This window comes from Mus pahari, chromosome 12 (genome assembly GCF_900095145.1).
Source record: "Mus pahari chromosome 12, PAHARI_EIJ_v1.1, whole genome shotgun sequence".
Classification (NCBI taxonomy): Eukaryota; Metazoa; Chordata; class Mammalia; order Rodentia; family Muridae; genus Mus; species Mus pahari.
The window spans coordinates 87,032,180-87,049,608 of NC_034601.1; the positions used below are offsets into that span (position 1 = coordinate 87,032,180).

The 17,429-nt window shown below is 42.8% G+C and overlaps 1 protein-coding gene across 4 annotated transcripts in view; it reads right to left on the reverse strand.

The window, feature by feature from the left end:
- Brwd1 (bromodomain and WD repeat domain containing 1) overlaps positions 1–17,429 on the reverse strand; it is an 81,225-nt gene that overhangs the window by 27,783 nt on the left and 36,013 nt on the right. For all 4 annotated transcript variants that reach the window (XM_021209809.1, XM_029544589.1, XM_029544588.1 and 1 more), the window contains 11 exons: positions 17,055–17,238; positions 15,658–15,751; positions 14,076–14,207; positions 12,064–12,158; positions 9,858–10,047; positions 7,588–7,713; positions 7,405–7,512; positions 4,859–4,983; positions 3,941–4,023; positions 1,697–1,808; positions 792–853 (listed from right to left, as the gene is read on the reverse strand). In XM_021209809.1, coding sequence (XP_021065468.1) covers positions 792–853; positions 1,697–1,808; positions 3,941–4,023; positions 4,859–4,983; positions 7,405–7,512; positions 7,588–7,713; positions 9,858–10,047; positions 12,064–12,158; positions 14,076–14,207; positions 15,658–15,751; positions 17,055–17,238 — 1,311 coding nt within the window. The remainder of the gene's footprint in view (positions 1–791; positions 854–1,696; positions 1,809–3,940; positions 4,024–4,858; positions 4,984–7,404; positions 7,513–7,587; positions 7,714–9,857; positions 10,048–12,063; positions 12,159–14,075; positions 14,208–15,657; positions 15,752–17,054; positions 17,239–17,429) is intronic.

The following is a 17,429-nucleotide window of genomic DNA, read 5'->3' on the forward strand; positions in this document are numbered from 1 at the left end:
AGGCTGGCCTCGAACTCAGAAATCCGCCTGCCTCTGCCTCCCGAGTGCTGGGATTAAAGGCGTGTGCCATCACACCCGGCTGGGGCATGCCTTTAGTCTCAGCACCCAGGAGGCAGAGGCAGACAGATCTCTCTGAGGTCGAGGCCAGCCTGGTCTACAAAGCCAAGTCCAGGATAGCCAGGGCTCTGTTACAGAGACAAATCCTGCCTTGAAAAACAAAACAAAAAGAATATATCACAAGGACAATTACTGATGGTTTCATGTTATTAAAAATGGTGAGGTTTTGGAATGACAGATATCCTTGTTAAATTCGGTAAGTATTAATAATAGTTAAAGTAGTGAAAAAATGCCTACAGTAGCTATTCTGCACCACTGAAAAGGCAGAGCAGGAACAACGCAACACAGCCTTCAGAAGGGGCAGTGGACCTCAGCAAACCTGACGAGAGCAAAGGAAATGAGCTCCAGCTGACACCAGGTCCTTGCAGAAGTAGGGGAAAGACAGGCAGTGCTGGAGAAGGGACAGCATTTCAAGATACAATGCAAGAACACAGATGGGTGGGCAGAGCATGAGTGTGAGTAAAGAGGGAACACATGTGGCCCAGGTAAAGTGGTTATGTGACAGCAGATGCTAAGAGGCCCACTGTACAGATGCTAAGACCAAAAGGAACCAAGCAAATAGGCATCAAACTGTTTTCCTCTAGCCAAGTTCTGAGGCTGTGACTGACAGCTTCAGGAAATGTACAGACAGTCACAAACATGCCCTACTACACACAGTTATGACAAGTGCATACCATTGTCAGGAATCGGTTCCATGTCCCACGGGCTAAGCTTTTCAGTCTCGGTGTTGTCCCACCTGTTTAACAAGAACAAAGGAAGCACTGGTTAGCCTTCCCCCAAAGAAACTACAGAACAGCAAGGCACAGATATAGAGAAATGGAAGTTACCAGTCTCACTGCAGTAAGTACATTTACAACATCAACAACAAAAATCAAAGTGCTGCCAGTCTGTTGGTACACAGCATGAATATCAGCACTAGGGAGGCAGAGCACCAGGACAGCAAGGACTATGTTAAAAAAAAAAAAAAAAAACCGCTATTTCCAAAACACAAAAGCCAAGACCCAGACCCAGACCCAGACCCAGACCCAGACCCAGACCCAGACCCAGACCCAGACCCAGACCCAGACCCACAAAGTGAAAAACCTTACACAAGAGCTAAAAAGATGGATGACCCAATAGTTAGGGGCACTGATTGCTCTTCCAGAGGACAAAGACTTTAATTCCCAGCTCCCACACTGGAGCTCACAACTTTCTGTAACTCCAACTGGCCTCCAAGGGTACCAAGCAAAATGGTGCATACATATGGTGCATGCAGGCAAAATATCCACACACATAAAAATAGCTTATTACAATATTTTATAAGGTTTATGAAAATATCAGAACCTCGATGAGGCCTTTCCTCAGAGTGAGATAAAATTACACAAGACACTGTGGAAGTGAGAATGTCAGCCAGCCAACAAAACAGTGAAGGTTTTCTGAATGTTACTAATGATACAGTATCGACACTGAGCTGTGACTGACTCAGGGATATTAGAGGTTCTGGAGCTCAGACTGAGTCAGTGGCTTAAAATTACCCTGGCCTAAAGCATGTTAATTATGCAGTAACCTGAGACGGTAAACAACACTGTCTGATACAAACCTAACAATGTAACACTGGAAGTGACTGTCAGGATACTGGGGTTGATAAGGCTCTTGACTCAACACAGTTCCAAACCACCAAGCATCATCAATTATAGATCGAAATCTGTCACCTATAAGAGAAATGATCAAGTCTGAGGCATGCATGTGCAAACATTATCACACCTTTTACCTATGAAATACCATAATACACAAGAACAGAGATCAAGCACAAAGTTTAAGAAAAATCAAACTTCTCAGGGTTGACGGTGTATCTCAGAGGGTGCTGAGGCGAGGGGAGAGAGGTGCCACCTCACTGCTGTGTGTGGATGATTACAGCTCCCTTGTCTCTACAAACACAACATGAAGTGTACTCTAAATCCTTCAAAAATACAGGAGGAACAACTGGGGTTAACTGATGAAGGCAGCACTTGGCTCCATCCTGAAGCCCTGAGCTCAATCTCTGACCTCTCTGGAACCCACTTACAAGCACAAAATGAGTAAATTTTAAAAGAAAAAGTAAAAAATCAAGGCTGAAAGTACTCTCAACCATTAAAAATGTATTATTATTTTAAAGAACTACATAGCCGCTAATCGATCCTACTGTTTACAGCAACTCAACAGCAAGAAAGTCAGTCTTTCTAACAGGCTTTCACAGAGGTTCCTCTACAAATCAAACAAAGGGTAGAACGGATTTGGGGTATAGCTCTTCATCCTACCATGACCCACCCCCACCACCCCACCCCCCCACCCACACAAAAAATGCAGTTATTAACGTGCAGGAGTGGCTCTAGACTATAAGGATTTAAATGTACCCTACAACTACAGTGAATCCTGACTGGAACTCAGTCAATAAAATTCCACCCATTTACACATATGCCTTGTACACATAAACTAACACAATTTTTTATATATAAACAGCAAAGGAAGTCACCCACATCCAGCTATCTGACCACTCTTGTGAGTTCCAGGCCAGCTATGGCCACAATTAAGACCCTCCCTCAAAAGTCAGCTTTTTAAAAACAATTAAACAATAGAAATAGGATAATAGCATGCTATAGAGCTGAGAACAGAGCAATCAACTTCCTTCAGACATACAGACTGTGGGGAAAAAACCACAAGGTTACAGAGGAAAGCAAAGGATACAGGGCACATGTGGGGAGGGTGCAACATGGGGTCAGGGCAACTTTCAGGTGTCACTCGCTCTACACAACATGAGGATCCTAGGGGTCGGACTCCAGCTATCAGGCTGAGATACGAGGGACAGGGGGACCATCTACGCCATCCTGCTGATCCAAATGTTTGTAGTTCTTTTTGATTTTAAGATTTTTTTTTAAAACGGTAGAGGTGGGGTGCGGGGTGAACCCATAAACAAAGAACATGCATGTAGATGCCCAGAGGAAAGGAGGGTGTCAAATCCCCTGTAGATGAAGTTACAGGCAGTTATGAGCTGCCTGACGTGGGGGTTTGGAATTCAACTCCATTTCTATGGAAGAGGAACAAGTGTCTGTAACTGATGAGCCCTCTTTCTGACCTGTCTGCTTCTTCAAGGACCAGCTCCTCAAGTCCTACCACTTAACTCTAGCTTGTTTTATCAAAAGTAAAATACTGTGGCACTCCACAACATTTTTTCCAAGGCAAAATTTCTCTGTGTAAACCTGACTGTTCAGGAACTTGTTCTGTAGACCAAGCTGATCTCAAACTCAGAGATCCACCTGCATCTGCCTCCCAAATGCTGAGACTGAGGGTGTGTGCTCCACCAACATCCAGCTTACACCACAATATTTTCTGTACTAAATTCGGAATTATTTTTTAACCATCAGATTATTGTAAATGGCTTTAAATATTTTAAATTTAAGGTGGTTCTCAACCTTCCAAATACTACAATACTTTAGTACAGTTCCTATCTTCATATTGTGGAGGGCCCAACTATAAGATTATTTCTGTTTCTACTTCAAATTTTGCTGTTATGAAATGTAATGTAAATATTTGATATGGAACCCCAATGAAAGAACCATTCATTCCCCCCAGAGGGATCACAATCTAAGCAGAAGCAATATTATTAGCTAAGAAGTCTACATGGAATAGGTACCAACTAACACAAGCACTAAGCTGATATATTTAAAGGTCATTTATGCTTCTAGAAATTGTTTATATAAACCATAAATCAAAGTACTCTATGCAAACAGCAGCTCGATGGCTTTTAAGACTATATACAATTCAGTAAGAACAGGCTTACAAAGCCACTCAGTAAGGGCACACTTACAAGGCTGCCAGTTTCTCTGTCTTGCTTCATCATAAAATTGGCGCAACACAAGAAAATCAATAACATCTGGCATGTCATGGTATCTAAAAGAAAAATTTAAAAATTACCACAGTGGAAAGCAGCAATACTCAAAAGGCACAGGTACTATCTGTCATGTCAAACATCTGTGTACATGTGCACAGAATAGGTGGAGGTCAGGGGACAATCTTGTGTATCATTCCCTGAATGTCATCCACCTTGTTCTTTTGAGACAGGCTGTGCCAGTGGTCTGGAGTTTGCCTAGCAGGCCGGGCTGGCAAGCCAGTGAGTACCAAGGTATTCACCTATCTTTCTGCCCAGCATGGTTAACTCAGACTTTTCTCAGCTGAGCCATCTTCCCAGGCACATCTAACCAAATTCATACCTGATAAAGGGTGCTAGGGAGGGCTCCTTTAGTAGAAGGGTTTTTAGGGCAATAAATATAAGGACCAGAATTCAGACTGCCGAGGTCCACACAGAAGCCAGATGTAAATGCTAGGAAGGCAGAGACAGCCAGAGAGGTCCCTGGTGGGCCAGCCTAACCAAAACAGTGAGCTCCATGTTTAGTGAGAGACCCTGCCTTCACTTTTAGTCTCCAAAACAGCACACATGCAATGTGCACTCAACTGGGGTCAGCACACGTTAACACTCAACAGTCAAATGTAACAGAAGCCACCATGTGACAAACTTCCTGCAAAGGCTCTCATCCCCTACCTGTGTGAGCACTGTTAAGAACCACCCAAGCAGCAGACTCCCTGCCTAAGGGTGACCTGGACAGCCTGTGCAGTGATCCTCAAGCAGGAGGCAGCTAAAAGGAAGAGCTTACTGACCAACAAGATGTAAGCTCTACATCTAACCATTCAGCAGAAATGCTACCTACCTATATGCAGAAATACATACCTAATAGAGAAAGATTTATCTGTCAGTCTGCCAGTTGCTGGATCTATAAATGCTAGTTTGAGGCAACAGAGTGTAGGTGGTCCAACCTCATACCTTAGTCCAACAATTTTGACCAGTTCTTGATCCTGTAACAGACATTTATTTGGAAATGTTTTTAAAGCAATTTGTCAATTCTGTAATTCTCTATGTACCACTACTGGACTAAGCCAACTCCTACCTGGATTCCAAACACTACATGTAATTAGCCACTGGCTGCCGCCATTCCTCCTAATCTCCAGAGTGGCATCTTATACAGAAACCTGCTCACTAAGCAGTCAGTGTGCTCACTAGAAGTGTACTCACAGAAGAGTGAGGCATTTCAGAGTGGTGCAGGACCAGCATGAAATAAGCAGTTACCAATCTGACATTTTCTTGTCTTTGTGTTTCCATTTATTTATGTGTGTGTGTATCCATGTGCCAAAGCATCCATGTAAAGGCACAGCAGTATATGTAGGAGTGGACTCTCTCATGACACCACGTAAGAAATGGGGACTGAATTCAGACCCTCAAGCTTGGTAAGAATTTCTCTTGCCCACCCTCCCTTAGATTTCATCCCTTCTCTGAATAAACATCTTTATGTAATTTTGTGTTATGCAATAGGATTTTGCTTGTAACTTTTTTTTTTTTTTCCAATTTTTATGTTTTGCCTGCATGTGTATCTGTGTGAGAGTGTTAGATCTTGGAGTTACAGACAATTGTGAGCTACCATGTCTTTGCTGGGAATTGAACCTGGATCCTGTGGAAGAGAAGTCAGTGCTCTTAACTGCTAAGACATCTCCTGCCCTGAAAAAAACATTTTAAGTATTAAATTTCATGGCACTGTTTCTGTGATTTTGGTTTCCTGTCTACTTTACTATGCAATACGAATACATCCTCATATGTGGGTTTAGTATTTGCATATTTCTCATTATGCCATTTATAAGCATAAAGTTCACACCATGAGACGGCTTCATTTGCCACAATGACGTGCAGGGCTGAAGCAGTGTTGAGTTACCTGTGAGCATGTTGCTAAAAAGGTGGAAGAGTCCCTCAGTGCCACTCATGCCTGCTGAGCATCTTTCTTGTGTGTAGTTTTTGTGACAGTTGCTATTGATAACGGCTTCTAAGCACAAGTTTTTTTGTTTTTGTTTTTGTTTTTTTTTTTTTTGTTTTTTTTTTTTTTTTTTTGGTTTTTTTTTTTTTGGTTTTTTCGAGACAGGGTTTCTCTGTGTAGCCCTGGCTGTCCTGGAACTCACTTTGTAGACGAGGCTGGCCTCAAACTCAGAAATCCGCCTGCCTCTGCCTCCCAAGTGTTGGGATTAAAGGCGTGCACCACTACGCCCAGCAAGCACAGGTTTTTAAATTGCCGACTCACGTTCCTTAGTACAAGAATCCTGTGATGTGCATATTTAGGGGATGTGGTTCCGTAGTACAGGAACCCTGTGATGTGCATGTTTTAGGAGATGTGGTTCCGTAGTACAGGAACCCTGTGATGTGCATGTTTAGGGATGTGGCTCCTTAGTACAAGAACCCTGTGTTGTGTGTTTAGGGGATGTGGCTCCTTAGTACAGGAACCCTGTGATGTGCGTGTTTAGGGATGTGGCTCCTTAGTACAAGAATCCTGTGATGTGCATGTTTAGGGGAAATGTGGTTTCTCAGCTTTACTTAGATAATGCCTATGGTAGCTGTGAGTGAGCTAAAGGTTACAAACTGAGATTTATATATTTTCCAACATTGCTTTCTCTGTCATTTTCCTTGTCTATCTAATACTGTCTTTGTAGCTCAGGCTGGCCTTGAACTTCCCCTTCCTGTACCCTCCAAATTGCTTAGATGGCAAGTATACTCAAGAAGTTCTGGAGTTGGGCTGTTTTGAAATCTTATGCCTTTCTGTCCTGCTGTCACCAGGCATACGTGTGACAGACAGATACATCAATGTATATAAAATAAAAATAAATTTAATTTTTTTTACATTTTCTACCTTACTATATATAAAAGCATCAAAATATAGACACTGCTGATATCTTGGTGATTTTCTGTCCTATGCAACAAAACAGACTGCATTTCCCTCTCATCACTCAGGAAGTTCTACACTTCCAACAACAGACAATGCAGAAATGCAGCGCAGCTTAACTTGGCCACTATGATCAGGCATGTGGATCCCATGTCACTCTGTGTGCAAGATCATAGGAACTGCCTTCTTCACGCATTTATGAGCTTTCTACATCTTGTCTAAGACACCAGAAATAAAACTGGCTATAAAGGCCTGAAAACCATTTACCTTGAACTCTATTGCCAATTACACCCCTAAGAAACATGCATGGACCACACAACTACCTCATCGAGTGTTGGAATGACAGATCAAAATGTTTGCCATTTGTTTATCACACAAGAAGATATTACAGACAGATTGGAAAGTAGCATCCCTCCATTTATGACATGTGGGTGGCTCTCCTTTCCAGCTCTTACTAGCATCTGTCCCCTGCACTAAAGTTCTATTGCACCTGCTCTGGACCTTAACATTGACCTACCCTAAGATCCATTTTCCTCCATGGCTCCTTGTTAGGGTTCAGTTCATAAATGTTATTTCTTCTGACAGCTTCAATGTAAGCTTCATGACCCTGACGGAAGTACATCACCTGCAAAGGGAAGGTGTGTTTACTAGGGAACTACGGAGCTTTCATGTGCACGCCCCTGAAAGTTTCTGCCCTCACCTCATCACCCATCTGAGGAACAAAGGGAGACTTCCGAAGTGTGGTGTCTGTTATCCACACAGGAGGGTGAAACTCATACAGGTGTTCCATATTTGCAAGTTCTGCTGGAGTCATCTTTCGCAAACTCTGCCAGGAGGAAGACAATACAGCATGGTAGAAAAGAGGCAACATGTATACTGTTTACTTCAACTATTCAGAGTAGTTATATTTAGATCAATACACACAGCATTTATTGCTTTAAAAAAAACAACTTATAAATGTATCTGGAACCAAGCCACCTGTTACCTGTAGCTTCTACAATCACTGTGGAGCCACCTAGCCCCAGCCCAGCACTCCCTCACGCCAGCACCCTTTGTCACACGAGGAGCTGCCTTCTGAGCATCTTCTAGGAGTGAGCCACTCTGCCAAGACTCTAAGTCTGAACACATCCTAGTAATATAATTAAGAAATCTCCTTGCATGTCTGTTTTTTTATTTTAATTTGTTGATTGCATGTGTGCATGCACACACTTCCAAGTTCCAAGGGACAAACTCAAGCTGTCAGATTATGTGCCTAACACTCTTACCTTTTTTATTTTAGTATTATGAGACAGGTTTTGTTTATCCCCTACCTCTACCTCAGTATGTGGCTAAGCAGGACAGACTGCTCATTTGCCTGCCTTCACCCGACTGCTGAGATTACAGATGAAGAACAGCATGCCTGTCTTACGTGTTGCTAGAGATGGAACCTGGGCTTCATGAATGCTAGGTAAACAAGAAACCAACTGAACCATCATCATCCCCAGCCCTACAGGTCATCATCTCCTATTGCCTTGAGGTTTTTGAGTTGGTGCATTTTCAACACATGTTCTCCACACGTGCTGCTTACTCCTCTTCAGCTCGGGGACATTCAGTGAGTCACTCTGCAAGGACGATGAACTGAATTAACAGTACGCCACTTGAGCCATGTGAGAAGCAGTGCAGTGTACCCCTTGCTTTCCTGTTGGGCCAGCAGCTCTGGGGGAAGTAGGACAGCATGCTACACAGCTGCTGTAAGAACACTGAACAAAGGAGCTAGCTGCAGGGAGAGGCACATGGGACAAGGAGTTAAGAGCCAAAGTCACATGACTAAGCTTCAGAAGAAGATGGAGTTCTAGGGAGGCCTTGGATATGCCCACCATCAGACCTGTGACTCAGGACCAGAGAACCTACATTTCGGACCCACCCAAGCAAGAAATGAGAAATGCTTCTTACACCTAAGTGTCAGGGAACCTGTTACACAGAAACACAAGCCAAAAAAGCCTTGAGAGCTTTAAATAACAGCAGCAGCAGGAAACAGTCCCTACTGGCACATAGTAAAGAAATAAAGCAGGCTGCATTCACAGGAAAACATTAAGATAAAAAATAGAAAACAAATGTGGAAACAAGAGGTAAGTGGGGGTGGGGCACACCTTTAACCCCAGCACTCTGAGGTAGAGACTAAGGCTACACAGAGAAAAAAATAACCCTGTTATTGCTGCTGCCGCCGTCGCCGCTACTGCTGCTGTTGGTTTGTTTGGGTTTTGTTTTTGTTTTTGTTTGTGTGTGTTTGCTTGTTTTTGTTTGTTTGTTTGGGGGGAAGGAATGTCCAAAACCCCCTCTTCTCTTGACAGCAAATTCAGAATAGGACCTTTCCTTCTAACTCCTTTGCAATAGAGCCCCTAAAAACCCACTTCTGAAAGACATCAATAATTATAAAAAGGAAAACCTAAAGAACATCTGTTTATACAAAACTCAAGAGAAGTTGAACTAGAAGAGTCAGCCAGGCTGGAGCAGTGCAGCAGTGGAGCATGTGGTCTCATGGATACAGTAAGATACAATAAGGGGGCTCTGAGAAGAACAATCTATACAAAGTCATGGGGCTTATACACCATCATACATTTTGCTGAAGATCTATGTGCACAATGTGAGGTTTGAGGTCCTGGATTCAATATCTAAATCAAGAGAAAAGAAAACTAGAGAAAAAGCCAAGAAATGCAAGCATACATACATATATATGTGTGCATACATATGCACATGGATGAATGAATGAATGAAAAGAAGAAAGGAAGGGAGGAAGGGAGGAAGGGAGGAAGGAAGAAGGGAAAGAAGAAAGAAAGAAAGAAAGAAAGAAAGAAAGAAAGAAAGAAAGAAAGAAAGAAAGAAAGAAAGAAAGAAAGAAAGAAAGGAAACGAAACCAAGAAACCTAGATGTAGAAACACTGCATGAAGCAGACAGAAGCACACCTTCTTTCTCTTGGCTTGCTTTTCTTACCTCCCTCTTAGGTTTGCTTTCTTTCCTTCTTTCCCGCCTTCGTTTAGGAGGTGATATGTTCTCCATGGACATTTCGTCCTCTGAAGTGCTGCAGAATCGAGTTACTCGACGACGACATGACATCCTGAGAGGAGGCTGCAAGTTGATCCCCGTGTCAGCTGTCCAGTCAGAATACTGAGATGAAGAATCACTGCAAGAGGAGAATGCTTTAAATTTCATGGTAACAGCAAGTTCCAAATAGAACCCCAGAGGAATAAGAGGGTGAACATGGAGAGAGGAAGATGAGAGCCTCGGCTTAACTTGAACATCCTGCTTATACTACCAGCTAAGACCCACAGATTACAGATCATGACAAAGATTAAGAAAGATCTTCATCAGGGCTGAAAACACAGCTCAGCTCAAGGTGAGAGCACCAGCTGCTCTTCCAGGGCTGGGTCACAACTGTCAGGAACTTCAGTTCTTCTGGTCTTGGGCAACAGACATGCACATAGGGCACAGACTACATTCAGGAAAAACACTCATACACATAAAATGAATAAAGAAACAAAGAACTCTTCACCAACACTGGAAAAAAGGTAATGTGGGGTGTTTGTTTAACCCAAGCTAAAGGAAGGAGCTTCTTGTGTTCTATGGCACTGGAGGTCTAGGCTACAGCCCTGTGCGCAACAGGCAAGTACTCTACAATCAAAGCCACAGCTCCAGCCCCTTCTTCTGTCAAGTACCCTCTAGATGACTGTTGGGAGGGACCCTGTTTGAATGTTAATTGTCTTGTCAGCCATAAGTGCTTACAAAGTTTTGGCCTTAGTGGAAAAGTACTAGCTTAGTTGAGATTTCTGTGGGAAAAGTTGAGGCCTCTATGGGAAAGTACTACCCCCAGTTAAGAACTAATAGCTATAGATCTTGTGGACTGGTACCTAGCAACCCACTCTGTTCCGTTCCTCCTGAACTTCTTACCCTGCCAATAGCCTGCTTTTGGGAACAGGTGCCTTCCCCCAGAAACAAATCGATCCTGCATGTCATCCCCCTCCCCATACCCTGCTTCTGTGGGCATAAAACCTGCCTGGGAAAAATAAAATTTGACAGCTTGATCAATCAGACTTGCTGTCAGTCCTTGTGTTTCTCGCTCCTCATTCTCTCCGCAGGTGGTTCCCCAGACCCTGTCCGACTGTCCTGCAGTCTGGGACAAATGACAGGTGATCAAAGTGAGGCCTACAGCCAAGCAATAACTTCCCTCTCAGAAAGCAGAGCATAGTTACTGAGAAGTACTAGAGAGCCCTAAGAGAGCCCCATCACCTCCATAACACTGGCAGATACTGATTCATAAATCTACCCACATCACCAACCACCAATGCAGACACCAAGTGAGTCCAAGGGAAGCACCTCATTCCAATCAGAGAGCTTAAAGTGAATGCAGGAAAGCATCAACAGATACAAGTCACAGGAAGGAGAGACTGATGGGAAGTTCTCGCCTACTATGAAGTTTCAGCACACATGAAGGGATCAAGTCCCAGCTGTGTCCACTATTGGTGATTTGATCATCTCTCAAGATCTTCACAGTGTGATCAGCATTTATGTCATGAGCATTGCACAACTCAAAAAACCTTCTTAAGAGAATAATGCACATTCTTATGCTTTGGGACAACAATCAGGTACCAGTCATAACAGAGCAAAGGAGACAAAGCTGAGGCACCACAAAGCACCACAAAGAAAGACAGCAAAGGCTACATGGCCTGTGCGTTACAGACACGGAGAAAGCTTCTGGGGATGGCCATGTCGTTTTTGTAGAGGGAAGCAATATGAAAAAAGATGCAGGCTCACATTCTCATCATACTGAAACCTGGATCCTAACTAAAGACGTTAAAAAAGTTAATAAGCCGGGCATGGTGGCGCTCGCCTTTAATCCCAGCACTTGGGAGGCAGAGGCAAGCAGATTTCTGAGTTCAAGGCCAGCCTGGTCTACAGAATGAGTTCCAGGACAGCCAGGGCTACACAGAGAAACCCTGTCTCGAAAAGCCAAAAACAAAGTTAATAAATACATGAGAAGGCTGTCCACACACTCTGAATGCTCATTTTAAATGGCCTACAAATAATTAGTGTTAGTATGCTTTACTAAGACACAAAGCATTGTAGGGTGTGGTGTCCTGTCCAGTCCTGAGCTAGTGGGGTATGTCTCTGTCTGAGGCAGGAACAGACACACTCGTGGTACCTTGGGCTGTCGCTGTCACTACCACTTCTTCTGTCACTTCTCCACTCATCATCTTCTGAAGAACAAGAACCTTCACTCTGATCACAAGATGTCTCCTAGATGGTCAAGGGAAAAGAAAAATCTTGAAGCTATAGACTGCATGACACACAAAACTACTGCATCATCCCAACAAGACTAGTATATCTAAGGAACTCAAGGAATTAGAAGAAATGTAATTTATTAAGACCTAGAAAGCAAGGCACCTTTAATAAACCAACCAGAAAGGGCTTCTGAGAGAAGGTAGCATGTGTTGGGCTGGCCTCCAACTCACTCTGTACTGAGGAATGGCTTTGGACTCCTGATCTTCCTGGGATCGCAGATATGCAACACCAAGCCTAGCTTCTAAATCCTTATATTTACCAAGGTATTTCCAAAGAGGACTTGTGAGGCTGACAGCCACCATGCCCAGAACAGACTAGGGCTCCGGATGTTGGCAGAGGAACACAGGAGCTTCAGCATCTGACTGCCGAGATGGATGGCCAGCATCTTGAAACTGATTTCCTATGATTTCCTATCTCTGTGTATTTACTAATGAGCTGCCTGGCAGATGCTTTCCCATTTGACTCCACTTCAATAGTGCTTTATATACACGAATGCAAGCTTTTCAGGTATTTGTCCCAATCTGTGGTTTTGTCTATCTTGTAACATTAACAGTTATCGTTTCTGGAGCAATTATGAAATTTCAATTTTGTCAGTTTCCAATTTGACTACTGTACATAAAATAACATTGCTATTTGAGGAAACCTATATATTCTATCTTCGGGTTCTAGAAATATTAAACTCTCCTTTACATTTACATTCAGTTTGTGACTCACTCTGAGCTGTTATTTCCTCTTTCCCCATAGAGAAAGCCTCAGCCTTGGGGGATCAGTGATCCAGGGATGTACCACTGAGCAAGACGGAGTGAACCCATGTCAAAGGTAGCTGCAGATTTATTTTGGTTTTTCGAGACAGGGTTTCTCTGTATAGCTCTGGCTGTCCTGGAACTCACTTTGTAGACAAGGCTGGCCTTGAACTCAGAAATCTACCTGCCTATGCCTCCCAAGTGCTGGGATTAAAGGCTTGAGTCATTCAGAGTGCCTGCACCATTTTGCATTCTCATAAGCAGCAAAGGAGCTTTCCAGTTGGCTCACATCCTTTTCAAAGTGTTTCTATTCTCCATCATCTGTGTGTTCAGTATGCCTCTAGTTAAAATACCCCTAAGTTACTTTTGAAGATATTGGCAAACTTTTAAAATAAATTATCTGGAGAGAAGATAAGGCCACGACAGCTAACACAAGATTACAGAAGAATATAAGTAAAGGATAGACAGTGGCTGTCACTGTGACTTGTTAAGGTGTGGTTCTCAATAAAGTGGTGGTGGTGGAAGAACAGACAGAAAGGTCAGGACAACAACATGGTCAGTCACGAACAGATCAATGCTCTGCTGACCTGGCACCCTTGCAAGCACAATAAAACCACATTTCTTTCTCCAACAGCTGACCAAGGGTCAAAACCAAACTTGTGACTTATCATCGCTATCTCAAAATAAGGAATTAGTAATTCAGAGGATAAAGGTGCTTGCTGTCAGGCATACTGACTCAGCTGGACCCCAGAGCCCACAGGCCGTCAGCAGTAGTGTAGCACTTTTACCCAGGCTACACTACAGGCTGATTCCACCAACATACCATGGCATGCTTAGACCTAAGACAAAGTCAGCAGAACGAACCTGTTGGTATAGACTGCAAGCATGTGGGAGACAGGAACAACCCCAAGTCCAAAGCCGCCCCTCCCCCCTTTAGGATTCAGGAAGACCCTTCCTCATGGTCAAGAGGTCAGAAGGCCTGAGGGGTGATCTCTCACAATCTGCCTACCACGCCTAGGCCTCGTTAATCCCTAACATCACACAGTGTGTGTGTGTGTGTGTGTGTGTGTGTGTGTCCACAAGAGTCAGGCAAATCCACATCAGGTGACCCCACAGTCTCTCTACTTACGTGTCTAACAGAGCCCAAAGATTCATTTCCAGAAGATAATTCACACTGGTCAGTGTTTCTTCTACTATAATTTGCATATTTACGCCTACATTTCCGTTGTCTAGTCTGGGACACCAAAACCATCGAATTTGACTAAAACATAAAGAAGCATGAGCATCAGTATGACAAAATTGACATTGTATGGAGTGAACTTTAAATGGCTTTAAAGGAGACAAAGATTAAAAATACTTTTGTTGACTCAAGTCAGTATTTTTTACTTTTAGTTCCTTGGAAAGCTTTAAAAAAGAAAACAGGCCACAGCAGCTCATGCTCTCCATGCTCACACTGCCTTACATGTCACTGTGTTGATTGCCATGACTGCCATGAAGCTACACTCAACAGGGAGTCAAAGGCTGGGGTGTACTAAGTTGGTAAATGCTTGAAACCTAGTACAACCCTTAGAGTTAAGGCTTGGTTCCCAGAATCCCACAGACCTGCATGTCGGCATACACCTGTGCAATCCCACAAGATAGAAGCTTGCAGTATCTTTTGCTATGCAGTTATTTATAAGGAAAAAAAAAAAAAAAAAAAAAGGGATAAAACTCAGAAGCTTAAAATATCGCTGGGTGAGCATATACGGCTCTCCCAAAGGACTAGAGTTCAATTCCCAGCACAAATGTCTAGGTAATCCAACACCTTCTAGTCTCCACAGGCAAACACACACATAATAAATCTTTAAAAAAAAAGAAAAAAAGTTTCCAGGCACATGCCATCAATCCCAGCACCCAGGAGGCAGAAGCAGGTGATGTCTCTGAGTTCAAGGACAGCATGATCTACAGAGCATGTTCCAGGACAGCCAGGGTCACACAAAGAAACTCTGTCTTCAAAAAAAATCTAAAGACAAAGTTTTCCAGAAATGTAAGGTCTTCCTTGGCTACACAGCTTATTTAAGACAGAGCTTGGGGGCTAGAGAGTTGGCTCAGAGGTTAAGAGCACTGACTACTCTTCCAGATGTCCTGAGTTCAATTCCCAGGAATGACATAGTGGCTCACAACCATCTGAAATTCAATCTGATGCCCTCTTCTGGAGTGTCTGAAGAGACAGTGTGTTCATATAAAATAAATACGTATATCTTTAAAAACAGAGACGAAGCTCGGCTACGTAAGATGCTATAACCTCGTCTATGCTCACCAGAGAGGGGACAGGACTGACACTGTTGGAACTTCAAGAGGAAAGAGACCTACACAGCAGCCACATGAGCTGTGACAGTGGCTACGCCTCAGAAAGGACAGGAAGACATCTTAATGTACGGTCATTAGACCTGACTGACAGTTCAGCATGGTGGTGGTGACGGCAGAGGTGAGTGCCTTTAATCCCAGCGCACCCAGGAGGCACGGGCAGTCTCACAAAGAAACCCTGTCTCAAAGAAAACAAAACAAAAAGAACTCAACAGTTCTATGTTGGCTTTAAATGCCCAACAAAAGACTTTAAGCAATAAATACTATACTTTGGAAAGTTATTGCTGTTTTCATAAATCACAAAAAACACTGAATTCTGATTTTATGATAATTTCCTCATTCCTAAGAAAGGAGAATCAAGTTACCTTTTGTGGGAGCTGGAAAGTCTTCTTTTTCCTCCCTATTACATACAGATTTCTCTCCTCCTCGCCTCTCTCTATGCGAATGTCTTCCAACCTCCTACAAAATTAAGTATGTGGTGACAGAGGCTCTTGGACTAAGGTACACAGTACGTCACTGCAGCTCTAGAGGCTACTGGGCCCACAGTACTTCAAAGGAGCACACAAAGCTATTGAAATGAGAACATACTTCAGCTGCTCCAGTTCTGCCACTGGGAGGCAGGAGCAAGCGCAGTGCCTCATCTTGGTCAAGACTCACCCGGCTACCCCCAAACCACTATCTACAAGTTTAGATTTTATGGATTTATCTTTTTTTTTTAAGATTTATTTATTATTGTACATAAGTACCCTGTGGCTGACTTCAGATGCACTGGAAGAGGGCATCAAATCTCATTATGGGTAGTTGTGAGCTACCATGTGGTTGCTGGGATTTGAACTCAGGACTTTTGGAAAAGCAGTCAGTGCTCTTACTCGCTGAGCCATTTTGCCAGACCCTTATCTTTTATTAAAAACAAAACCTTTATGTGAAGACCTATTCATATTAACTACAAAATATTCATTAATTGGCATTATATATAGTCCTATTAGAATCAATACAACTAGATAGCCCATCTCATTGCTCCCAAGGGCCTCCCATGATTTTCCAAGATTATACTTCCTTTCTGCAGTTAAAATCAAAAGCAACATTTTTCTTATACAAAGAATTCAACCCCATGTTTTAGGCCTCTCATTTAAACAAAAACAGTCGTGTTATTCATTTCTCTGTCTCCCTACCAAGTCAGTAACACTGTTCAGATGATCAGAACACGATTAATTTCAAACCTTGGAGCACATTCCCATAAGGTTACAAATAGCCTTTGTCTTTAGTGTGTAAAAGACTCAGGGTCCCTTGGTTCTAATTTGAAAACTCCTAGAAACACCTGACTTGATATAAAATCTCAAAGTATCTTAGCTATACTACATAAAAACGTACAAAGAACAAAAACTGATTTCTAAGAAAAAAAATAGACCAAAAAAAAAGCAGGCTGGGCAGTGGCAGCAAATGCCTTTTAATCCCATCACTTGGGAGGCAGAGGCAGGCAGATCTAAGCTAAAGAAAAAAGAATGAAGGTTTGTCCTTTTTTTTTTTTTTTTTACAAACCTAGGTTACTTCTGGATGTTCAAGAATATTAAGAGTAGGGACTACAGAGATAGCTCAGCAGTTAGGACTTCTTCCAGCGGTCCTGAGTTCAAATCCCAACAACCACTTGGTGGTGCACAACCATCTGTAATGAGATCCGATGCCTTCTAGGCAGTGACAGTGTACACACATACATAAGTAAAATAAATCGTAAAATATAAAATGACTCCTAATAGTTATGGACCTGAACATGCCGGGTGGTGCCTCTGGAACAACTACTCTCCGCTTCCAAGCCTGGAGGTCACGCTCTGTAGCAATCTGACTCCGAGGAGCGTTCTGATGCATCTGACGAACACCTTCAACCTGCCCACTCCGACGGAGACCGATGTTTGGAGGAGACTGAATGTCTAAACTCAGTCGTCTAAAACCTAAAAGAAAATATCAGGAAGTATTTTTAAAGTATTTCCAGTTATTATGTTCATTTAGCATAGAGTAACAGTGCATTCCTGCTACTAGGACACACCTTTTTCGAAACCAGAAAAAGGACATACTAAAAACAGCTTGTAAGAAGAAAACTTTAACACAACTAAAACCACAATGTAGAATACTTATCATTAAT